This window comes from Salmo trutta, chromosome 2, assembly GCF_901001165.1.
Source record: "Salmo trutta chromosome 2, fSalTru1.1, whole genome shotgun sequence".
Taxonomy (NCBI): domain Eukaryota; kingdom Metazoa; phylum Chordata; class Actinopteri; order Salmoniformes; family Salmonidae; genus Salmo; species Salmo trutta.
The window spans coordinates 33,314,060-33,339,013 of NC_042958.1; the positions used below are offsets into that span (position 1 = coordinate 33,314,060).

Here is a 24,954-nt window from a genome sequence, read left to right on the forward strand (position 1 = left end):
CTTGGGCTACCTCATCAGCGTTTGAACTGAGCAACTCCTACACGTTTATTCAGATCTCAAACACACATTGATAGTCTCGTGAACTCTGACTGTAAAACATCCGTATGCCTATATGAGCTGCAACTAATGCGCTCTGCGTACATGTGTTTGTGAATACCACTGTCACTTCCTGCGTCAGACTGAAGGGGTCGGGAACAATGTTGGGAACAGTTGGGAATGAAGAATTGCCCATTTGCACGAAGGTTGATTAATCAACAAGGTTTAGTGTTTCCACGTTAGAAGTGTAGCCTATGAAGGAATACGAAAGTATTGGGTTATGGTAAATGGCGATTTTAGCAAGTAAATTTTGGAGGGGCAAACGCCCCAATTTTTTTGTACATGCATGCCAGCAAAGCCACTACACAACACAACACTAAACAATACATTAATTGGACTATAACGGTGACAAACGGTGCCCACAAACTGTTAGGGTCTACATAAAGCTGTCCCAACAGCAGAGTCCCAATACTGTTACACCTGGCTATCAGTGAAACCTTGTCTGGCAGCGAAACAGTTCATTCAGGCTCATTTACTTACTGCCTTCAAAAAAACATAGCTGATATGGCTGACTTGCTCAAACAAATGAGGTTTTTACTGACAATTGAGATGTACAAACTATGGCATAAGGGGACAATGAGTGGATAAGAGGCAATCCGTAATTTTGATGAAGACATTAATGAGAGAGCTAGGATGGACGTAGTCAATACAACTATTTGTTCAGCACTTTTGAAATGCACAGTGACAGAATTAATAACATGTGCCGTTCTTACAGTATTCTCATTGTACACCAAGTCTGAAATGTTGGATAAAGAAAGGTGCACATAAGCAGACAATGAAAGGTCTTACAATATTCAATAATGAAATTTCTCTATAACGGGCTCCAGGCTGCATGTGCACCACCTGGTCAGAGCACTAGGCTAAATTATGAGGGGAAAAGGGACCAAATTATTAGGGTGAGGCACATGAGCTACTAACAGCTTACGACACAACATACACTTACTATTACTTTCTTAGCTACAGTACACATATCTCCCTGGCATATTACATCATTTACAGTCGGAAGTTTACATTTTAGTCATTTAGCAGACGCTCTTATTCAGAGCGACTTACAGTAGTGAATGCATACATTTCATATATTTTTCCCTGTACTGGTCCCCCGTGGGAATCGAACCCACAACCCTGGTGTTGCAAACACCATGCTGAGCCACACGGGTTTACATACACTTAGGTTGGAGTCGTTAAAACGTGTTTTTCACCCACTCCACAAACTCTAGTTTTGGCAAGTCGGTTAGGACATCTACTTTGTGCATGACAAGTAATTTTTCCAGCAATTGTTTATAGACAGATTATTTCACTTAGAATTCCCTGTATCACAATTCCAGTGGGTCAGAAGTTTACATACACTAAGTTGACTGTGCCTTTAAACAGCTTGGAAAATTCCAGAAAATTATGTCATGGCTTTAGAAGCTTCTGTTATTCTAATTGACATCATTTGAGAGAATTGGAGGTGTACCTGTGGATGTATTTTAAGGCCTACCTTCAAACTCAGTGCCTCAGCTTGACATCATGGGAAAATCAAAAGAAATCAGCCAAGACCTCAGGAAAAATATTGGAGACCTCCACAAGTCTGGTTCATCCTTGGGAGCAATTTCCAAACGCCTGAAGGTGCTTTGCTGCGGGAGGGGGGACTGGTGCACTTCACAAAAGATGGCATCATGGGAATGGAAAATTATGTGGATATATTGAAGCAACATCTCAAGACATCAGTCTGGAAGTTAAAGCTTGGGATCAAATGGGTCTTCCAAATGGACAATGACCCCAAGCATACTTCCAAAGTTGTGGCAAAATGGCTTAAGGACAACAAAGTCAAGGTATTGGAGTGGCCATCACAAAGCCCTGATCTCAATTCTATCGAAAATTTGTGGGCAGAACTGAAAAAGTATGTGCGAGCAAGGAGGCCTACAAACCTGACTCAGTTACACCAGCTCTGTCAGGAGGAATGGGCCAAAATTCACCCAACTTATTGTGGGAAGCTTGTGGAAGGCTACCCGAAACGTTTGAACCAAGTTAAACAATTTAAAGGAAATGCTACCAAATACTAATTGAGTGTATGTAAACTTCCGACCCACTGGGAATGTGATGAAAGAAATAAAAGCTGAAATAAATAATTCTCTCTACTATTATTCTGACATTTCACATTCTTAAAAGTAAGTGGTGATCCTAACTGACCTGAAACAGGGAATTTTTACTAGGATTAAATGTCAGAAATTGTGAAAAACTGAGTTTAAATGTATTTGGCTAAGGTGTATGTAAACTTCCGACTTCAACTGTATGCAGCACCATACAATACATTTTTGGACTCGCCTTGTTGTGCTGTGCTCACTTGAACAGGAAAGTGGGGCGGCAGTCCTTCGCGGGAAAATTTGGTCATCAAACTTTGTCATCAAAGTCTGGCATTCTTAGGATTTATGGTGTTTTCAAGACAACTGGGAACTCAGAAAAAAACAAGGTTCAATCATGACGTTAGTGATCTTCAGGTTGGAGCTTTAGAAAGAGGCCAAAGTTCCTGACTTTGAATTTCGAGTTGGATGACTGTTCAAAACGTATTTTCCCAGTCGGAGCTCGTTTTTTTCAGAGTTCCCAGTTGTCCTGAACTCAATGAAGTTTCCAGTTGTTATTAAAGCGTCAGAAGTCGTGCTGGATTGACAGCATAGCCAATGTTGAATGTTTATGCTTTTAAGCTTGGAACAGAGACCCTTAAACCCAGACTTGGACCACACATCCACTCCACTGAATAGCAGGCTAGTGATTGCTTTGCAATGCCTTCAGTTAGCCACTGATTCCTTCCAAACCACTCATTGTTGAATTTGGGAGTTCCAACTTGTTGTGTAATGTTTGTCCCATGGCCGATGACCACCGATATGTTTTATCTATAATTTCTCTTGACAATTTCTCTTCATATGACAAGGATTTGTCAGTAGATTGTAGACTTGATTCATGATGATGACTGCTAGCTAATATTTTGAAAGTAGCATCGTCCGGGTTAGGGGAGGGTTTGGCCGGCAGGGATGTCCTTGTTCCATCGCGCTCTAGCGACTCCTGTGGCGGGCCGGGCGCAGTGCATGCTGACACGGTCGCCAGGTGTATGGTGTTTCCTCCGACATATTGGTGTGGCTGGCTTCCCGGGTTAAGAAGCAGTGCCGGGTTGGTTGGGTCGTGTTTCGGAGGACGCATGGCTCTCGACCTTCACCCATGTCCGTACCGGAGTTGCAGCAATGAGACAAGACTGTAACTACCAATTGGATACCATGAAATTGGGGAGAATTTTTTTTTTTTATTAAAAAATAAATACAAATAAAAACATTTTGAAAGTGTGATGTTGACATGCAAATGTAAATGGGATTTGATAGGAGTGACGCTAAATCCAAGCTGGTTTCCCTTGACACTTGTTTTGGTGCGCCAGAACCATTCACAGTTGAGCACGCTCAGGTTAGCTGAAAACTGATTGGCTCATTTGTTAGACTTTTTTTGACAAGAGAGGCCAGATGCTCGCTGGCTTCCCTTGCCTTCAATGCTATGGGCGGTAACAATGTCATACTCGTTTGAACAAATTCGGATGCTTTTTCCTATGAGATAAATTCAGCCTCCTGCGAAATAAAGGAAAATTATGAAACACAGAGAGACGAAAGATCATTATTTTATGTTTTTACATTTTTTCGGGTCCATGGCACCGTGAATACACGCCACTGGGGTCCATGACAACCATGAATACACGCCACTGGGGCCCAGGACCGAGTTCGAGAAACTCTGATCTAAAGGACATGCCTAAACCGAACCTCATAAAGCAATTCATTAAATGTTTTAAATTAGGCCTAATGCCAAGGAAAATATACGATCTTAATTGAAATTACGATATGGCTAATGGCAAATGTACAATTATTCAACTAGCCTATTTCATGATTTTCATGAAACTGACGCCAAAACGGGGGAAACTGCTATAATTATAATTCTACCAGCGAGAAATTACATTAGGCATAGGCTCAAAGACATTGACACAGTCAAGGCCGTCTACGGTATAGATACCCTATTAAATCAAATAAATTAAGTATTCGAATTCCTATTTCTATGGTGTGCGGTCGCAGGGACGCAGTCTCAATAAAAGTGATTACGGACATTGTGGCGGTCAATATCTAATTAGCCTCGCGAGCAGGTCCAATAAGGAAGAGGATCAGAACATGGAGCGCAATAGATTCTATAAAGTGGACGTTTATGGCAATTTGGCACAAGATATAATAGCCTATATATTTTTCCTCATAAGAGGGAGAGAAGATTTGACTTAAGTGCATCACTATGGGCCGGTTTGCCCGGACACAGATTAAGTCTTGGCCGAAAATGCATGCTCAATGGAGAATCTCCATTGAAATGGCGTTTTCGTCAAGGACTAAACTTAATCTGTGTCCGGCACCAGCCCTATTATACATCTAATAATGTTATTCTTCATAATAGACAATTGAGCATCAAAACCTTAAACAAAATGCCTAAACAAATTAATAACCATATAATCATAACTGCTTAAAACCACTGACAGTAAAAACTTGGAAGTGACTGAAGACCTTGTGTGTGTTAAATGGAAATGTACACAAATCAAAGCACAGTTATAGGAGACACTCTTCCACCGTGCCTGGGCCTGTTCTGTCTTAACCATGATGCAACATCATACCGGATATAGAGCATTATTGTGAACTTTAATGTGAATATTGTGAATTCATGCATTGACTCTGTCATTGATAGGATATTTTTCATTGAATTTGGTCAAACATCAATTTATAAATAGTAGGAAATATTGATAATTGCGTTGCAGTTACTTTTAAGCATTTTTATTTTAAATAAAATTCTAGGCAGGTGCATCAATTGACCACACGACAGCGCTGGTGTTCAACAGTCCATAACACAAAGCCTCTTGAGGCGTTTTTTGCTGAGGTGAGATATGAGGTAGAGATTTTTTTTTTAATATGATCATTTTTTCAATGTTATTTAAGTAGGCAAGTCAGTTAAGAAGAAATTCTTTATTTACAATGACGGCCTACCGGGGAACAGATTTGTACCTTGTCAGCTCCGGATTCGATCCAGCAACATTTCGGTTAGTGGCCCAAATGCTCTAACCACTAGGCTACCTGCCGCTCCAGATTTGAGCATAAACGGACATTTCAATCATAAATTAAAGTTTGTAATATTTTTTCAGACCTCAAAGTAACACCTTTTGTCTTTTGCTTATTTATGAAAAGATTATTGGAGTTAGATTAATAATATTTTATACATACATAATGATATATGATAAAATACATGGGGAATGTTCCGCAGGTCAATAATAAAAATGTAAAATGAAGTGTCAAAAAAATAAAAAAGTTAAACTATAAAAATATATATTGATGGATTTCAATAAAACTTCATAGTCATAGTCACTTCAACTTCATAGTCACAGACACTATTTACTTTTTTATTTTATTTAACCTTTATTTTAACTAGGCAAGTCAATTAAGAACAAAATCTTATTTACAATGACGGCCTACCAAAAGGCAAAAGGCCTCCTGCGGGGACGGGGGCCTGGGATTAAAAAAATAAATACAATATAAATATAGGACAAAACACACATCACAACAAGAGAGACAACACAACACTACATAAAGAGAAGCCTAAGACAACAACATAACAAGGCAGAAACCCATGACAACACAGCATGGTAGCAACACAACATGACAACAACATGGTAGCAACACAAAATGGTAGTAGCACAAAAACATGGCTATATGCTTCCATCCCAAATAAATGGAAAAGATAAGTACCATCTAATTTCCTGGTTTTATTCCGTGCTTATCTTTTCCATTCATTTTGGGTGGAGGCATATAGCTCTATCTCCACAACCAATGTCCTGGTATATGATTTCATCTTGATATTAGACTTACACTGAACAAAATATAAACGCAACATGTAAATTGTTAGTCCCATGTTTCATGGGAGCTGAAATAAAAGATTCCAGAAAGTGTTCATATGTTCATTATTTCTCTCAAATGTTGTGCACAAATTTGTTTACATCCCTGTTAGTGAGCATTTCTCTTTTGCCAAGATAATCCATCCACCTGACAGGTGTGGCATATCAAGAAGCTAATTTAAACAGCATGATCATTACACAGGTGCACCTTGTGCTGCGGACAATAAAAGGCCACTCTAAAATGTGCAGTTTTGTCACACAACACAATGCCACAGTCTCATGTTTTGAGGGAGCATGCAATTGGCATGCTGACTGCAAGAATGTCCGCCAGAGCTGTTGCCAGAGAATGGAATTTTAATTTCTCTACCATAAGCTGCCCCCAGAGTTGTTTTAGAGCATTTGGTAGTATGTCCAATTGTCCTCACAACCACAGACCACTTGTATGGCGTTGTGTGGGAGAGCAGTTTGCTGATGTCTATGTTGTGAACAGAGTGCCCCATGGCGGCGGTGGGGTTATGGTATGGGCAGGCATAAGCTATAGACAACCAACAACTGAATTTTATAGATGGCAATTTGAATGCACGGAGATACCGTGACGAATTCCTGTGGCCCATTGTTGTGGCATTCATCCGTTGGCATCACTCACGTTTCAGCATGGTAATGCACAGCCCCATGTCACAAGGATCTGTACACAATTCCTGGAAGCTGAAAATGTCCCAGTTCTTCCATGGCCTGCATACTCACCAGACATGTCACCCATTGAGCATGTTTGGGATGCTCTGGGTTGATGTGTACAACAGCATCTTCCACTTCCCACCAATATCCAGCAACTTCGCACAGCCATTGAAGAGGAGTGGGAAAACATTCCACAGGCCACAATCAACAGCCTGATCAATTCTATGTGAAGGAGATGTGTTGCACTGCATGAGGCAAATAGTGGTCACACCAGATACTTACTGGTTTTCTGATCCATGCCCCTACTTTTTTTTCAAGGTATCTGGGACCAACAGGTGCATATCTGTATTCCCAGTCATGTGAAAACCATAGATTAGGGCATCATTTATTTATTTAAATTGACTGATTTCCTTATATGAACTGTAACGCATTAAAATATTTGAAGTTGTTGCATTTTGCGTTTATATTTTTGTTCAGTGTAGTTCTGTTGACCTGAACAATCTGAAAATGTGACTGATGAATAGCGGTGAATCTACGCTTTTTCTCCGAATTTTAATTTTTACTCCAGATACAAGCTTATACATATGAACAACAATTTACAGACGCACACAAACAATGACTACATCTCGTCTGCCCAGAGCCGTATGCTCACCCCCATCCCTAGTGTCTGCATTATTGTTTGCCACTTGGCCTTAAACATTTGATCAATTTGTTTTTCTCGGTCGCCCATGCTATCTCAATATTTAAATAAGACATGGCATTATATTTTTCCATTTTGTTAATGGTTGATTGATTTCCACGTTTTTTGTATACGTTTTTTTTAAGCTGAGTGATGAGAAGAGAATCGTCCAGCCCATTCGGTATCTCAGTACACCTCCATATGCCGTGTTTTAAAATGATACATACAGACGGATTAAAAGTACATTTACTAATACTTCTGACAGCTAACTTTCTAACTCCGCCCACAACTTCCGGACTTCATAGTAGTCCCAGAATGCATGGATTATTGAGTCATTATTAGTTTTACGCTTGTAAAACTATTGGACGCTAAATCCAGAGAAATTACGGACCATGTAAAAACTTCGACGCACGCACAGACATTCGTGTTACTGACGACAATAAAAAAAAGTCCTCAGAAACATGGGTCTTCTCCCTTCCCGACTATAACACCCTGAGTGGGCGGGTGCAGTGTCCAGATGCGGATTTCCAAGCGCTCTGATTGGTTGGGAATGGCAGGGCTATGATGGATGAGTGACAGCTAAGGTAGACTCAGCAGACAAACGAACCGGATTTAAGCGAAATTGAAGGGACTGTGACGGTAATTTAGGTAGAGAGGAGAGAAGCGGAGCGGAGCGGAGCAGAGCAGGGCGGCCTTTTTTTTCTCACAGCGTTTAAGACATGACTCTGCCTTTGTGCTGTAGGATGCTAATTTTGTCCCTTATATAATACATGCTATACATTAGTTTATACTGGATTAAGCATACTTTTATTTCGTTAGTTATGCACCAACTTTCCCTCCATCTTGTGCCAACATCAGTTATTTTTCTTGGTTCAAATAGTAAAAAAAACATTCTCAAAATATTTACCAAGTAGGCTAAAATAAAAAGTAATAATAAAAAGTAACACAATAAGAATAAGAATAACGAGGTTATATACAGGAGGCACCGGTACCGAGTCAGTGTGCGGGGGTACAGGCTAGTTGAGGTAATCTGTACATGTAGGTGGGGGCGAAGTGACAAACAAACAGCAAGTAGCAGCAGTGTACAAGGGGGGTCAATGTAAATTTTAATTAATTGTTCAGCAGATGGCACCATTTTCTTGTTTTTATTTTAATTTACGGATAGCCAGGGGCACGCTCCAACATTCCAACATTTAGTGAGTTCGCAAGATCGGAGGCAGTAGGGACGACCAAGGATGTTCTGTTGATAAGTGTGTGAATTGGACCACTTTCCTGACAAGACAGAAAGCAGCACATATTACCGTTCGAGTCGAGCAGTGCGCGCCACCCTCACCAGCTACATCCGTTCACGTGACGGGCAATATTTTTTATTTTACCTTTATTTAACTAAGCAAGTCAGTTAAGAACAAATTCGTATTTACAATGACGGCCGACCCACATAACCCGGTTTAACCCGGGGTAGCTTAATCGAATCCCTTCAATGCTTGAGGCTATATAGTGTTTGTTTACATTTACTTTGTCTACAAACATTGGAGTAAAATGACAGTTGAACAAAGCTCATGAGGAATTTATAAGTTATATTTCAAGAAGCAATGGGTAGGTCTACATATAATTAATTCCAAACTGCTGATTCTTCCTTAGTTGTTAATTGTATCGAAATTTAAAGGCACAACCTAGGTTCGAGACAATGTCTTAAGTAGTTGAACATGTTATTACGCCAACCTCGTGAAAGTGACAAGATGACACGTTTTCATTTTCGTCAAAATCAACTTTATATCGAAGGGGTGCTTTTGAGTTGACTGCATGCACATGCGCAGTTCAGCGCGAGACAAGCGTGAGACCCGATGACGTTATTATACGCATGAGCTAATGCCGCGTTGAAAATGAAATCGAAGTTTATTTGTTCCGTGCGCCGAATACAACAGGTGTAGACCTTACAGTGAAATGCTTATTTACAGGCTTTAACCAACAGTGCAATTTTTAAGTAAAAAAAAAGTAATGGGTGACAAATAGATAAATAAAAACAACAGTAAAAAAGACGGTGAAAAATAACGGTAGCGAGGCTATATACAAGCACCGGTTAGTCGGGCTAATTGAGGTAGTATGTACATGTAGGTATGGTTAAAGGGACTATGCATATATTATATACAGAGAGTAGTGGCAGCATAAGAGGGGTTGGGGGACACACACAATGCAAATAGTCCTGGTAGCCATTTGATTACCTGTTCAGGAGTCTTATGGCTTGGAGGTAAAAACTGTTGAGAAGCCTTTTGGTCCTAGACTTGGCGCTCTGGTACCGCTTTCCATGCGGTAGTAGAGAGAACAGTCTATGACTGGGGTGGCTGGGGTCTTTGACCATTTTTAGGGCCTTCCTCTGACACCGCCTGTTGTAGAGGTCCTGGATGGCAGGCAGCTTAGCCCCAGTGATATACTGGGCTGTACGCACTACCCTCTGTAGTGGCATGCGGTCGGAGGCCGAGCAGTTGCTGTACCAGGCAGTGATGCAACCAGTCAGAATGCTCTCGATGTTGCAGCTGTAGAAACTAATGAGGATCTGAAGACCCATGCCAAATCTTTTTAGTTTCCTGAGGGGGAAGAGGCTTTGTCCTACCCTCTTCACGACTGTCTTGGTGTGTTTGGACAATTCTAGTTTGTTGGTGATGTGGACACCAAGGAACTTGAAGCTCTCATCCTGCTCCACTACAGCCCCGTCGATGAGAATGGGGGGCGTGCTCGGTCCTCCTTTTCCTATAATCCACAATCATTCCTTAGTCTTGGTTATGTTGAGGGATATGTTGTTATTCTGGCACTACCTGGCCAGGTCTCTGACCTCCTCCTTATAGGCTGTCTTGCCGTTATCTGTCATCAGGCCTACCACTTTTGTGTCGTCTGCAAACTTAATGATGGTGTTGGAGTCATACCTGGCCACGCAGTCGTGGGTGAACAGGGAGTACAGGAGGGGACTGAGCACTCACCCCTGAGGGACTCCAGTGTTGAGGATCAGCGTGGAAGATGTGTTGCTACCTACCCTCACCAGCTGGGGGCGGCCCATCAGGAAGTCCAGGATCCAGTTGCAGAGGGAGGTGTTTAGTCCCAGGATCCTTTGCTTAGTGATGAGCTTTGAGGGTACTATGGTGTTGAATGCTGAGCTGTAGTCAATGAATATCATTCTCACGTAGGTGTTCCTGTTGTCCAGGTGGGAAAGGGCAGTTTGGAGTAAAATAGAGATTGCATCATCTATGGATCTGTTTGGGTGCTATGCAAATTGGAGTGGGGTTTCTGGGATAATGTTGTTGATGTAAGCAATTACAAGCCTTTCAAAGCACTTCAAGGCTATGGACGTGAGTGCTACAGGTCTGTAGTCATTTAGGCAGGTTGCCTTAGTGTTCTTGGGCACAGGGACTATGGTGGTCTGCTTGAAACATGTTGGTATTACAGACTCAGTCAGGGACATGTTGAAAATGTCAGTGACGACACCTGCCAGTTGGTCAGCACATGCCCGGAGCATACGTCCTGGTAATCCGTCTGGCCCCGTGGCCTTGTGAATGTTGACCTGTTTAAAGGTCTTACATCGGCTACGGAGAGCGTGATCACACAGTCGTCTGGAACAGCTAATGCTCTCATGCATGCCTCAGTGTTGCTTGCCTCGAAGCGAGCATAGAAGTGATTTAGCTCGTCTGGTAGGCTCGTGTCGCTGGGCAGCTCGCGGCTGTGCTTCCCTTTGTAGCCTGTAATAGTTTGCAAGCCCTGCCACATAAGTCGAGCGTCGGAGCTGGTGTAGTACGATTCAATCTTAGCCCTGTATTGGCGCTTTGCCTGTTTGATGGTTCGTCAGAGGGCATAGCAGGATTTCTTATAAGCTTCCGGGTTAGAGTCCCACACCTTGAATGCGGCAGTTCTACCCTTTAGCTCAGTGCGAATGTTGCCTGTAATATCCATGGCTTCTGGTTGGGGTATGTACGTACAGTCACTGTGGGGACGACGTTCTCAATGCACTTATTGATAAAGCAAGTGACTGATGTGGTGTACTCCTCAATGCCATCGGAAGAATCCCGAAACATGTTACAGTCTGTGATAGCAAAACAGTCCTGTAGTTTAGCATCTGCTTCATCTGACCGAGTCACTGGTGCTTCCTGCTTTAATTTTTGCTTGTAACCAGGAATCAGGATAGAATTGTGGTCAGAGTTACCAAATAGAGGGCGAGGGAGAGCTTTGTACACGTCTGTGTGTGGAGTACAGGTGATCTTGAATTTGTTTCCCTCTGGTTGCACATTTAACATGTTGATAGAAATTAGGTAGAACTGATTTAAGTTTCCCTGCATTAAAGTCTCCGGACACTAGGAGGACCGCCGCCTCTGGGTGAGCGGTTTCCGTTTGCTTATTTCCTTATACAGATGACTGAGTGCGGTCTTAGTGCCAGCTTTCGTTTGTGGTGGTAAATGAACAGCCACGAAAAGTAACGATGAAAACTCTCTTAGCAAATAGTGTGGTCTGCAGTTTATCAAAAGATACTCTACTTCAGGCGAGCAAAATCTAGAGACTTCTTTAGATTTCGTGCATCAGCTGTTGTTTACAAATATGCACAGACCTCCCCCCTAGCCAGTGCAGCATATATCCCCCTAGCTGAATATAAATGTCATCATTCAGCAACGATTCTCCGACTTCAGCACATTTTTGTTTTTCCCGTGTGAGGAAAATGCTGTACATTTAAAATTACTCTATGTATTTTGAAAGATTTTATGTTGATTAGCCAATAATAAATAGCCTACCGCTTTGATGTCAACCAAATATGCACTTAACATTTCCAAATCTTTTTTTTACCAGGTAAATTGACTGAGAACACATTATCTACAGCAACATTTCCAAATCATGAAGCTCATGTCATATACAGTGTCAACGTTTATGATCCCTGTTTGATGTAGTTACAATATGACATGGCGTCATACCCTGGGTTGTTCTGAACAGAATGAGACGTTGTTTATTGTGAAGAAAATTCGCCGGGCCACACGCACCTGAATGCACTCATAACTCTTTTCTATGCGCACCAAAATTACGATCCGTTTCTCTGAATTGCCTTGTGAAAGTCTAACGCTGTAAATCGTATTTTATCATTTAACTAGTCAATGTTGACAATAGAACAAGATTTCAAATCATGCCCACATGACCCAAATTGCGATAAACAATGGACCTTTTTGGATTGCGTAAACACTAATTGTGTGATGGCGGGAATGAAGGGTTGTTTCAAATGAAACAACTAGCCTACAAGTGTGCTTGCTCTAGTTCCTCGAGGCACAGCTAGTAAAGGAAAAAAAGTACCTTATAGTTGGAGACTTCTTTGATCCATAAAAGTGCATTGAAATTGCTTAGGTTAGGAACTGTGCACATTTCGGAGACACCGTTTAGTCCTCACTTAAACCCTTGTTTTATGTTGCACCTACCCCACATTTTCCAGGAATAGTGTTATGTTATTGAATGTATCCTGAGTATTTCCGGAGAAAAGTAGAGTAAATGTAAAATGCAAATCAAATCAAGTGCGTAATGTTTGGATTCATTCTTGTCACGTGAACCGTTGTGTAGACCTACTCACCTTTAGGCTAATCATTTCCCCACGATATCCAAACTGTTTCCTTTCAGTTGTTACCATGGTTATGCATATTCTTATCACACTTTTGTAAGAAACTTTTCAATTTGGCTCTATCCAGATAGGCCAATTCCCTAAATAAATATCTCTGTAATTGAGATGAAATCATCTTTTTAAGACACAAACTGCTTTGTGTTCCCCCTGGCCTGTTGGATGCATGGGATTTGAGTTCGGGAAGAGGCATTTGGTTGGCTATTCCAGGGCTGCATCCCAAATGGCATTACTACCAGAGCCCTATAGGTCAAAAGTAGAGCACTATATAGGTAATAGGGTGCCATTTGAGACACACACTTGAGGGATGGATGGAAATGGTCCAGAGGGATAAAAAAAAAAAAAATAACAACCAAACTGCATCAAGACTCAGGCAGATTTATGACAAAGGCCCATAATCTTGGAATAGTTTCCGCTCTGTGTTTCTTAATTGGATGTTTATTTCATTATACTGTAAGTCAGAGGGCAATAAAATGCTGGAGATTTCCCCACAAAGCACCTTGTTTTATGTCCAGGTCCTTCTCTGTAAATTACCCACAAAGCAGCTTGTTTTTATCCAGGTTCTTCACTGTAAATTACCTGGCAACAAAAATAGACTAAAATGCAAAAAAAAAGAAAAAACTACATATTTAATCATATTCAGAGACGAAGTTTTCCAGTCTGTTGATACATGGATAGTCAGGTTTCACTAGCCTTATCAACTTGACAGTGTCCATCCCAAATGGCACCTTAGTCACTAATTAGGGAATAGGGTGCCATTTGGGATGCATCCACAGCTGTTGCTCCATAGGTGGATACTCACTGCAGCCAGGGCACATACTGTAGAATAGATGGTTCACTTTAATGTGTGCGTGAGAACACGAGGCCTTCATTCAAAACACAAGAAAAGCAACCTGTACAAATACTGATTAAAGGAATCGTACAAGAGTGGTGTAAACACATATACATATACACAAATATTCCATAATCAATAGTCCAATCTCTTAGCAATACTCGTCTCTTTGCCTTGAAAAACAACACAGAAGCCTGCCCAAAGCATTTGCATTTTTATGTTATGAAATTACTACTAATAATAATCATTACAGTAATCACAAAACTAAGTGAGTTTATATTACCTCTAGTTGAAATCGTGTCCCAAATGGCACCCAAGTCCCTTTATAGTTCACTACTTTTGGCCAGGGCCATAGGATGCCATTAGGGACAGGCCCCTAACAGACAAGCTGGCCCTCTCAAAGCCCTTGAGATAGAGGTGTAAGGAGTGCTGCAGTCCTGTGTAACCCCATTTCTGTCCTCTTATTGCCGGTTCCTCTCTCCTCAGACAGCACTGTTCGATCTTTGGTGAACACGGTTGTTATTGTCGTTTATTTCATAATTCACTCTGCTGAAGGGTCATGGACACACTCACAGTAGATCTTGTCTGTTTCTTTTGCGCAAAGTGTTAAAAAAACAGCCTCGAGATTCTATTGTTGCTGCTCTTTTGGGGATTTTGAATACACATGTAAGTTACTTTAAAACCAAAAGATTCTGCGCTTCCCCCCCTCCATTCTTCCCTCGTCCCACTCTTGGGTGACAATCCCTTCACCCCCGCTTCTGTTCTACACACAGTCAAAGAGAGATATCAGTTCATCATGTTCGTTCTCAACAGGAAGTCTTCTCTGGCCCGTCCATGTCAATTGAATCAGTGGTTGCAGGGAGTAAGACACAGATGTCCCCCCTCAGCTGAGCTCGAAGCCTGCGGAGGACTCAATGGCGTACAGAAGCTTGTTCCTCATCAGGTGCTGGTCGCAGAACTCGGGCAGCTTAAGCAGGTTCATGCAGGTGGAAGCTGTGGGCAGGCGCTCTAGGTCATTCCCCCCGTTATGGATGCAGAAAGCTGGGTACAGTTCCTGGAAACATGGGTGGAGATGGGGAGGGAGAACTGTGTCAAACTAGAGGTTCAGAGGGCCACGGAGGCCCTGTATACATTTAAATTCATACAACTGATGTACCACTCATTTGGCACAACACTAGTGATACAACAGTTTTTTTTCTGGCCAAAATAATTAATTGCAAGCAACATCAGGATATAAATGTGATAAGCCGTGAAAAAAGCGTGGATATACAATCAAAATAGGCTGTTATGTTTGAAGGAGACCGAGTGTGACACTTGGATGCTGAGCAAGATAAGCAAATGGTAATTTCATGTTTTCAGTCTGGCACTTTATAAAATGACGCTTTCTGGTGATGAGGCCAGGCCATCTCCACTCACATCATCAAGGCCAAGACACTGGTCGCATCCCAAATGGCACCCTATTCTCTATATAGTACACTACTTTTGACCAGAGCCCTATGGGTTTTCCTATGGTCCCTGGTCAAAATTAGTGCACTATATAGGGAATAGGTGCCATTTGGAGCACACCCATTGACTGTTTCCATCAGAATCCACAGGAATCATCCTTTCTGTTTCTAACGTCCAGCCGCTCTATAGCTATTTAAAGATTAGGAGCATGGCGTGGGGTTCAGCGCCTGTACCAGCCTGGTTAAATGGTTCCTGGGGGGCTCGGCGGTAACGATGCCATTTTTCGGACAATTATCGTATTAAACTATCGTTGCTTATTGAGAAAGTGTCATTATGGAAGCTATCGTTCTGGAAAAAGAGGCTATCCATCATCTTTTTAAATGGCTTCTCCTGACAGCGCTATGTCTCCGCTAATGAATCTTTGGGACGTTTACGGCAGCTAATTAAGGCTGGGCTGGCACGGGCCCAGGGTTAGGGTCAGGGGCCGCTCCCTGCCCCCCGCCCTACCAATCACCATCATCACCCCCTCTCCGGGCCCAGAGAGATCAGGAGGAAACCAGGAGTGGGGAGGAAACCGGGAAGGGCAAGGACATCACATCCACACACTCCCCAAAGTCAAATTCATTAAACAGGGGAGAGCTCTCCAGCCCTCCTTCCTAAGCCACCAAGGGAGATTTTTAGGAGTGTTCCCACCCGTACCCTTTTCTCTCTTCCCGCTGTGGGAGTACTTAAGTATTCTTAACTAAAGACGGCAACAAACAGTAGTAAAACCAATCATATGACAATTACAGCTGGTTATCCTAAGTAAGGTGTGTATATAAAAATCCTAATGGATTTCAACATTGCTCTCTTTTCTATTTCCAACCGTTTTAGTGTCCCTATAAATCAAGTCATTAGGAAAGTGAAACGGCTCTCGATTGGAGGAATCGGCAGCTGATGACACGGTAATGGTAATTCCGCTAAACGCACTTCCACCATTTCAGCACAGGTTTCAGCTCTTGGCTGAAATCATTTTGCAAACAAACCGTTTTCGATGATGTTACAGCAATGTTTTGGTGCTAGTTTTTGGGGTCGGCTATTAACTAGTATATTCATTCTGGGGTTATACCCTGTGCCCAACTAAAGAAAGAGGAATTCATTATTAATAATGTGAAACTAACTTCACTACTACTCACGAGCCAACAGTGCTAATAATCCAGAGAAGGGCTGTAAACCACAGTGCAGGATAAGATAAGCATGAACCAGGGAGCCTTAGGAGTCTTGTCACTAAGCCCAATTTGAAAATGTTCATCAAAAGGGGGTCATCAGGACAGGTATTTTCATTACATGCCCATTAGAACAGTGAACACTCCATTGTGCTGGCGTTTGTCTGGGGTAGCGTCCCAAACGTCTCCCTATATAGTGCACTACTTTTGGTCAATGTGTGCATTAGATAGGGAATAGGGTGCCATTTGGTACTCAGTGTTTGGTTAAACTCCTGATAGCACCGGCTGCAATCAACAACACCAGACGGAGGGTAGAAAATAAAACGGGCGCAGGAACAAACTGACATAGTGAACTTTTGGTCAACCCTCACCTTGAAGCCCAGGAGAGGAGGCCGCGAGCAACTGGTGACAAATTTGAGCAGCTTGCGTTTCTCTTCATCGGTGAAGCTCTCTACCACCTCCCAGAAGATGGTAATGGCAGGGTGGGTGGCAGTGTAACCACCTGGAGAAGAGAGGGACAGAGAAAGGACAATATAAAAAAAACATCTGTAAATGAATCCACTGGCAGACAGAAGTAGTTGTCATGCCAGTCATACCATCTCGACCACCACACATGCCATTGAACCACACATTCTTTAGAGAGCAACCGTATCCCATGACTAGGCCACCTGGCCCATGAAGTTGACAGGCAAGCTTGACAGTTAGCTCTATGGAAATCCTCCTGTTTTATTTGTATTTCACCTTTATTTAACCAGGTAGGCTAGTTGAGAACAAGTTCTCATTAACAACTGCGACCTGGCCAAGATAAAGCAAAGCAGTGTGACACAAACAACAACACAGAGTTACAAATGGAATAAACAAACATACAGTCAATAATACAATAGAAAGTCTATACAGTGTGTGCAAATGAGGTAGGATAAGGGAGAGGTAAGGCAATAAATAGGCCATAGTGGCAAAACAATTACAATATAGCAATTAAAAACACTGGAGTGATAGATGTGCAGAAGATGAATGTGCAAGTAGAGATACTGGGGTGCAAAGGAGAAAAATAAATAAAATAACAGTATGGGGATGAGGTAGTTGGATGGGCTGTTTACAGATGGGCTATGTACAGGTGCAGTGATCTGTGAGCTGCTCTGACAGCTGGTGCTTAAAGCTAGTCAGGGAGATATGAGTCTCCAGCTTCAGAGATTTGTGCAGTTCATTCCAGTCATTGGCAGCAGAGAACTGGAAGGAAAGGCAGCCAAAGGAGGAATTGGCTTTGGTGGTGACCGGTGAAATATACCTGCTGGAGTGCGTGCTACAGGTGGGTGCTGCTATGGTGACCAGTGAGCTGAGAAAAGGCGGGGCTTTACCTAGCAAAGACTTATAGATGACCTGGAGCCAGTGAGTTTGGCGACAAGTATGAAGCGAGGGCCAGCCAACGAGAGCATACAGGTCTCAGTGGTGGGTGGTATATGGGGCTTTGGTGACAAAATGGATGGCACTGTGATAGACTGCATCCACTTTTCTGAGTAGAGTGTTGGAGGCTATTTTGTAAATGACATCAACAAAGTCAAGGATCGGCAGGATAGTCAGTTTTACGAGGGTATGTTTGGCAGCATGAGTGAAGGAGGCTTTGTTGCGAAATAGGAGGCCGATTCTAGATTTAATTTTAGATTGGAGATGCTTAATGTGAGTCTGGAAGGAGAGTTTACAGTCTAACCTGACAGCTAGGTATTTGTAGTTGTCCACATATTCTAAGTCAGAACTATCCAGAGTAGACTAGACCCAAACTGCTACAGACCTATATCTATCCTACCCTGCCTTTTTATGACCGCGGCAGCTTTCCAATCTTTGGGGATCTCAGACGATACGAAAGAGGTTGAACAGGCTAGTAATAGGGGTTGCAACAATTTCGGCGGATCATTTTAGAAAGAGAGGGTCCAGATTGTCTAGCACGGCTGATTTGTAGGGGTATAGACTTTGCAGCTCTTTCAGAACATCAGCTGTCTGGATTTGGCTGAAGGAGAAATGGGGGAGGCTTGGGCAAGTTGCTGTGGGGGCTGCAAGACTGTTGACCGGGGTAGGGTAGCCAGGTGGAAAGCATGGCCAGCCGTAGAGAAATGCTTATTTAAATTCTCAATTATCGTGTATTTATCGGTGGTGACAGTGTTTCCTAGCCTCAGTGCAGTGGGCAGCTGGGAGGAGGTGCTCTAATTCTCCATGGACTAATTCTTCGTGTCCCAAAACTTTTTGGAGTTTGTGCTACAGGATGCAAATTTCTGTTTGAAAAAGCTAGCCTTTGCTTTCCTAACTGCCTGTGTATATTGGTTCCTAACTTCCCTGAAAAGTTGCATATCGCGGGGGCTTTTCGATGCTAACGCAGTACACCACAGGATGTTTTTGTGCTGGTCAAGGGCAGTCAGGTCTGGGGTGAACCAAGGGCTATATCTGTTCCTGGTTCTACATTTTTTGAATGGGGCATGCTTATTTAAGATGGTGAGGAAAGCACTTTTAAAGAATAACCAGGCATCCTCTACTGACGGAAAGAGGTCAATATCCTTCCAGGATACCCGGGCCAGGTCGATTAGAAAGGCCTGCTCGCTGAAGTGTTTTAGGGAGCGTTTGACAGTGATGAGGGGTGGTCAATACATTAAATGACAAAAGCAGTTACTCCTACTACTAGTAACTGAGTATCACTTCGATATCATTTTCACCATTATGACTGAGCCTAAGTAGTTTGGTTTCTTTCAAGAAAGTTTTATAAACCATAGATAATGTGATCATACCTGAGTAGTTTGTAAACGTCTTCAGGTCGTCAAGGCAAATGGGTACATGAGCTCCAGATATCAAAACCTGTAGTGGGAAAGCAAAGATGAAGAATAATTAGAAATGTATCTTTATGTGTGCATGTTTGTAAGTAATGTGAATAGAGTTGCAAAATTCAGGCAATTTCCCCAAAATTCTGAGAATTTCCATAATCCTGGGAATTTTGGGAAAGTTGCCGTAATTTTGCGAGCCTAGTGAAAATCCAAGTTACCTGGATCTCCTGCTGGTCAAACATGCGCAGCCACTCCAGGTTTACCACGTTGGCCAGGCCCTGTCTGAAGGCCAGGCAGTGGGGCCTGATCTGTTTGTTGAGTCGGTAATCAGCCACTAAATGGATGTATGCTATCCTGTTGGCCGTGGACACAGGGATGTCCTTCCCTCCCGGCTTCAGCTCAACCACCTGGAAGAAAGAACCCGTCAGACATACAGGCATTTATCACATAGCCACGTAGAAGGCAACCAGGAGAGAGAGAGGGAACAGGTCGCCATGAACACAGGGTATACCTTTCTCAATTTGAAAACACAGAGATTCAAGGCGTGTGTTCACAGGTAAATTGTCAATCAAGTGTCACGCAAAATGCAAAGTAGAAATTTGGTAGTGGAGCATGTAATATTATTGTGTCATTGGAAGAATACTCTCAACAATGCTGAACACAAGACTAGCGCTTTAAAGTGTTTAGGCCCAAACAGCTTGTTTGAGGGTACCAGTGGAGCAAGGGGAGAAATCGCTGATCAGGCTAAGGGACCCAGTGGTTGGTTTGGCAGGCCTAAGATGGGACAGTGTGCTAGGGATAAGGACCAGTTCTCTGTTCCTGACTTTGGTATGGTCCATGAACAGCTGCTAGTCCCTTAAAAGTTTGGCACAAGATTCTTCCACCAACCCGTTTCATCAGCTATAGTGTGTTGAGCTTTGGGTCACAAATCCTGATCTCTCCCCATTCCTGGAGTAGTTTGTATGTTGATTTAATGATTTTGGAGGAGTTAGGACACATACCAAATAATCACAGTGAAATAATCGAGATAATTTAGGAGCTTATGATACTTTTAAAATCATTGTGTTCCCAAAAATCTTAACTATTTTCAATAATGTGGATACTTGACAGCTAAGGGGGTGAGGGGGCATGTCCCCCGGCAAAATGTTTGCACTACAAAGTGGGTTAAAGAGAAAATTAAGTACCACAAAAGGGTTAATAGTCAGCTATAGGCAGCTTGCTCTTATTGTACACCATTGTAAGGTACTTCCCAGGAATAAACCCCTTCTGTAGAAGGTATCTATATTACCTTTAATTTAACAACATTTCAGTCAAAAGGAAATACAGAAAATGATCGAATCGACAATGCTTTCAACAAACAAGTCATTCTGAATCCGTAACATTATGCGATTCCAGGTCATATTGACTCCACACTTTATTGCATGCGAATGACTGTCTTTATCTTGTTTGCTTGCTTTGACTATCTCTCGAGGGCATATATATGCCAGTCTGCCTCTGAGTGTGTGCCTAATCTCCTGCAAATTGTTTTCGGTATTGTATTTGCAATGCCCTATTTGCAAACGTGGGCTACATTCTAACGACACTGTTCAAGCCTGTTTAAAGAGGAGCTAATAAGAAAAGCTAAGGCCCTGAGCAAACAGGCGGAGTGGGTAGAGTGCTTAACCCAGCCCGGGGAGACTGGTGAGGGGGACCAGAGGGCACTGAATAGGCCCTCTCTGTCAAATCAGCCAGGCTCAGACTTGGTGGACGTGCTAAAGTGGCAAAAGTCACGCCTCTCAGGCGTGTTCCGAGATAATTGCTTGAAGACCCGTTTGGTGGAACGGTCAACATAGAGCCTTCTATTCCCCGCTGCACAGCAGCAGTCAGGGCGAGAGCGGGCAACGTGCTTTATCTCTCTCAGCACCAAATACAATGTGAGGGAAATGAATTATTAACACCTCACAGGGAGAGCGTATAGAGAGAGTGAGAGAGCAGGGAGGGTGGCAGCTAGAGACCGACAAGGAGAGAACAGGACAAAAGGAATAGAGAGAAGGGCAGAATGACAAGGCCACAGGATGACAAGGCCAACAGGCACAAATGAGGAAGAGGCACTGGCAATCAAAGATGATAGAGAGAGAGAATAATACTGAGAGTAGTAGTGTGTGAATTATTCACCCCCCACACAAAACACACACGGATACCCACACACCCACCCAAAACACACAACCGCACACTCACACACCTGTGCCTCTCCCAGGTCGTTGTTGACGATGGTGAAGTTGAGTCCCAGATCCTCCACATCGTCCTCGTAGCTCTTGAGGAAGAGCAGGTTGCGGTACATCTCAGGGTCCAGCGAGGCTAGGTGGTGGATGTCCACATCTGCACTGGTTCCCAGCAGCTTGGACAGGAAGAAACTGGCAAATGGCAGCTCCACCAGCATGTTCTCATACAGGGCCTATAGGGAGACAGGAAACAAAGGTTATGATAACATGATGTGATCCTGTGTGGCTCAGTTGGTAGAGAGCATGTTGCTTCCAACACCAGGATCATGGGTGTGCGGATGATTGTAAGTCACTTTGGATAAAAGCGTCTGCTAAATGGCATAAATGATTTCTTATGATAAAAATGAGGTCATGATAAAGTCATACAAATCAGACTTAACATAACCAGTGACAGAACGGTGAAGAGAAGAATCAATAACAACAATGGATAAAGATGAGCCATCTTTGCTGTTTTCAATTAAAAACCATTAAGCAACGCATTAGTAAAAGAGAGACCGCAACACCGGATGTGAAAGCGACAACGCAGTTCACATCGGCGCAAGAGCGCAGCACAAGAACATAATCTGTCTAAAACATACAGGCTTTCAAATCTGCCCGCCTCAAACTTTATAAATGTCAATTCTATCCTTGACCTAGGCTGCCATTAAGAACCATGGCCAAGCAGGTGACTCATAAAACGGGGAGCTAATGTACTGGAATTGTCCTAAAAAAGAGCCTGTTCCAAGCATTAAATATACAGGTCCTTATAAATGATTGCACTAAAAAAATCCTGACCACATCAGCTAAATGGATTATAAATCTACACCATTTCCATAATGCATGCATCTTAAAACACATAGGCAGGCATAAATCCCTGGCTATTTTCTAAACACAGGTTAATTGAGCAACTTCAGACAGTCTATTTTTTATGCAAATGAATCCACTCAGGGAGTCTCTACGAATTCCCTGACCATATGCGCCACGTGCCCACTTGAAACCTATCAATAACAACACAGTGCCGGGAAGAGGTGGCAATAAGTAGACCTGTATGGGGGAAGAGTAAAAACCTGTGGAATATATATATATATATTTTTTTTTGGGTCGCTTTATTTATGGGTGTTTATTGCCAGAAATTGTGCCAAAATGACTCGGGATAAAACTGATTAATTATGGACCGTCCCCTTTTAATATAAGTGAGTGCAGTGGCAACGCAATTAAAACAGATCGCGGCGCCATCAGGGAGAATAAACGCCCGACAACATTGCAGGTTGCCTTCTGTTAGCTGCCAAATAAATCCCTTAATTTACAACATTAAGAATCAATCAAAATATAATGCCTTTCAAACGCATCACTATCAATCAGGGGTGCAACCTGGACACCTCTGAAGGGGAACTTTTAGTCCGACCGGGTAGATCAATGAGGAAAGGCACTAGGGAGGACAGAGGAGGGTGAGGGAGGGGTGCAAACAAACACACAAAACTTCAGCCACCCTGAGAGAGTTTGGAGGGCAGGTCAGGGCTAACAATACAGGGCTTTTGGGTGCAGTGCACTATCATGAAGGGGCAGGGTGGGTGTTCCAGGTGGATGGATGGGGGAAGTAATGGGTGAGGCATGGAGAGGAGGGGGGCAGTCTGATCCACACGTCCTACTGAAGGTTACTGGGAGCCTGGCTGGACAGTGATGTGGAGCTGTGAGACTAGCAACTCTTTAATAGCCCAACAAAAGAGTCTGGAAGAAGAGGGGCTCTGAAAACAGCAACCAGCCGGCACAGCATCTTAAAGGGGAAGTTCAGTATTTTACAACTTGGATGGTTCCTCACTCTGAAATCAGTCTATGGGCCACGAGGAACTGTAAGCCACACACATTAGTCAAACTTTAGCAACAAGAATATTTTTTTCCCCCATGACCAAATCAACTAAAATCAACTAAATTATTTGGTTTGACGTTAACTTGAGGTGATTTGCCCTTTTTTAGTGGATATTGCACGGTTGCTTTTAGATGCCAGAGAGAACAGTGAGAGACCAGCAACCTTGCCTTGGACTGCAGATGCTAGAGAGATACAATACTGAAGGCTATGAGAATTCAATATGCTTTCATTCTCAATGGAATTATATACTCATGTGGTCTGTAATGTTATGTGGTTTCTGTTTGTGGAGTCAACCTTCATACATGTCAGTTGGGAGGACAAGTTAGGAAGAGCGATAGCCCATATTGTGATGTCCAATCCCATTTCAGTGAGTACCCCAAACAGGCCCACTCCTGACAATAATACATTACCTCCACAACAATGGCAGGCCGGGAGGCCATTCATTAACTATATTAATCTCCTGTGTCCCATAGGCCTTGGCGTGTGTACCACACATCTCAGCGCAGCAGTGATGCAATCCTAATCTATAACAGTTCCATCTTTCCTCCCGGTTCATCGCCAATAACAGCACTAAACAAATATCAATACACCACTCAAACGAGCACTCACAAGCTCGTATTTATGGAGAAAGAGGGAACTTTAGGTAGGGTTAATTGAAAGCCAAATTCAAAATAATTTCCCCCCACCTTTATTGCCTGAGCCATTAGCTGTAGTGAGAGGGGAGGGGGGAGCAGAGCATGCTGCTAGCAGCTGACTGGCCATTTCATAGTGGGACGAATACAGAGAGACCAGGTCTAGTCCCAAATGGCACCCTAAACCCTATTATAGTGCACTAATTTTGACCAGGGCCCATACGACTGGTCAAAAGTAGTGCACTATAAAAGGGAATAGGGTGCTATTTAGGGCCAAACCCAGGAGGAGTTATGGTGATCTGATGAGTGGACGGGACCATCTTGGAGAGAGAGAGAGCGAGCAGGAGAGGACTTTCAGATCAAAATGCTATTACCACATGCTTTGACTGCTTATTTATGTCCCTGACGGCGGGGGGCTGGCGCTGATTTAGCGCCCGGCCAAATGCAATCGCTCCACAAACAATGAGGACGGAATCACCGGCTAATGGAAGGTCTTATTGAGAGGGGGCCGGTTGTCATGAGGTCATTCTTCTCCCGTTGAGAATGAGTGGCCCCTCTTCCGACTCACACACACACTCTCTCTCACAGCATCTCGATAAACAATCAGCCAGCACATGCATTAAAGAACATTTAAAAACATTAGGCTCTAATAAATTGTGCCATCAGGGAGGGGAAAAGGGGGAAGGGAAAACAAAGCCATCAACAGATTGCACATGCTGTAGGGTTAATAAACCAAGCTCGGGTTCAAGCTCTATAGCTTATTCCATTCAAACTGGTCACGTTCTTGGACATCACTTGATCAAAAAATAATAATTATCAAGGACAACAAACACCTTTGTTAGATATGAAGTCAAGTTGAAATACTAACAACCATTAGATGTAATAATGAATCAGCCTTGTCCCTGTACCTGTTA

The 24,954-nt window shown here is 42.9% G+C and overlaps 1 protein-coding gene across 2 annotated transcripts in view; it reads right to left on the reverse strand.

The window, feature by feature from the left end:
• Nucleotides 1-13,834: 13,834 nt before the first annotated feature.
• LOC115154239 (ubiquitin-protein ligase E3C) overlaps nt 13,835-24,954 on the reverse strand; it is a 40,567-nt gene continuing 29,447 nt past the window's right edge. For both annotated transcript variants that reach the window (XM_029700264.1, XM_029700273.1), the window contains exons 20-24: nt 21,523-21,735; nt 19,520-19,708; nt 19,269-19,335; nt 16,869-16,999; nt 13,835-14,900 (exon numbers count right to left, since the gene is read on the reverse strand). In XM_029700264.1, coding sequence (XP_029556124.1) covers nt 14,730-14,900; nt 16,869-16,999; nt 19,269-19,335; nt 19,520-19,708; nt 21,523-21,735 — 771 coding nt within the window. In that variant the 3' untranslated portion in view covers nt 13,835-14,729. The remainder of the gene's footprint in view (nt 14,901-16,868; nt 17,000-19,268; nt 19,336-19,519; nt 19,709-21,522; nt 21,736-24,954) is intronic.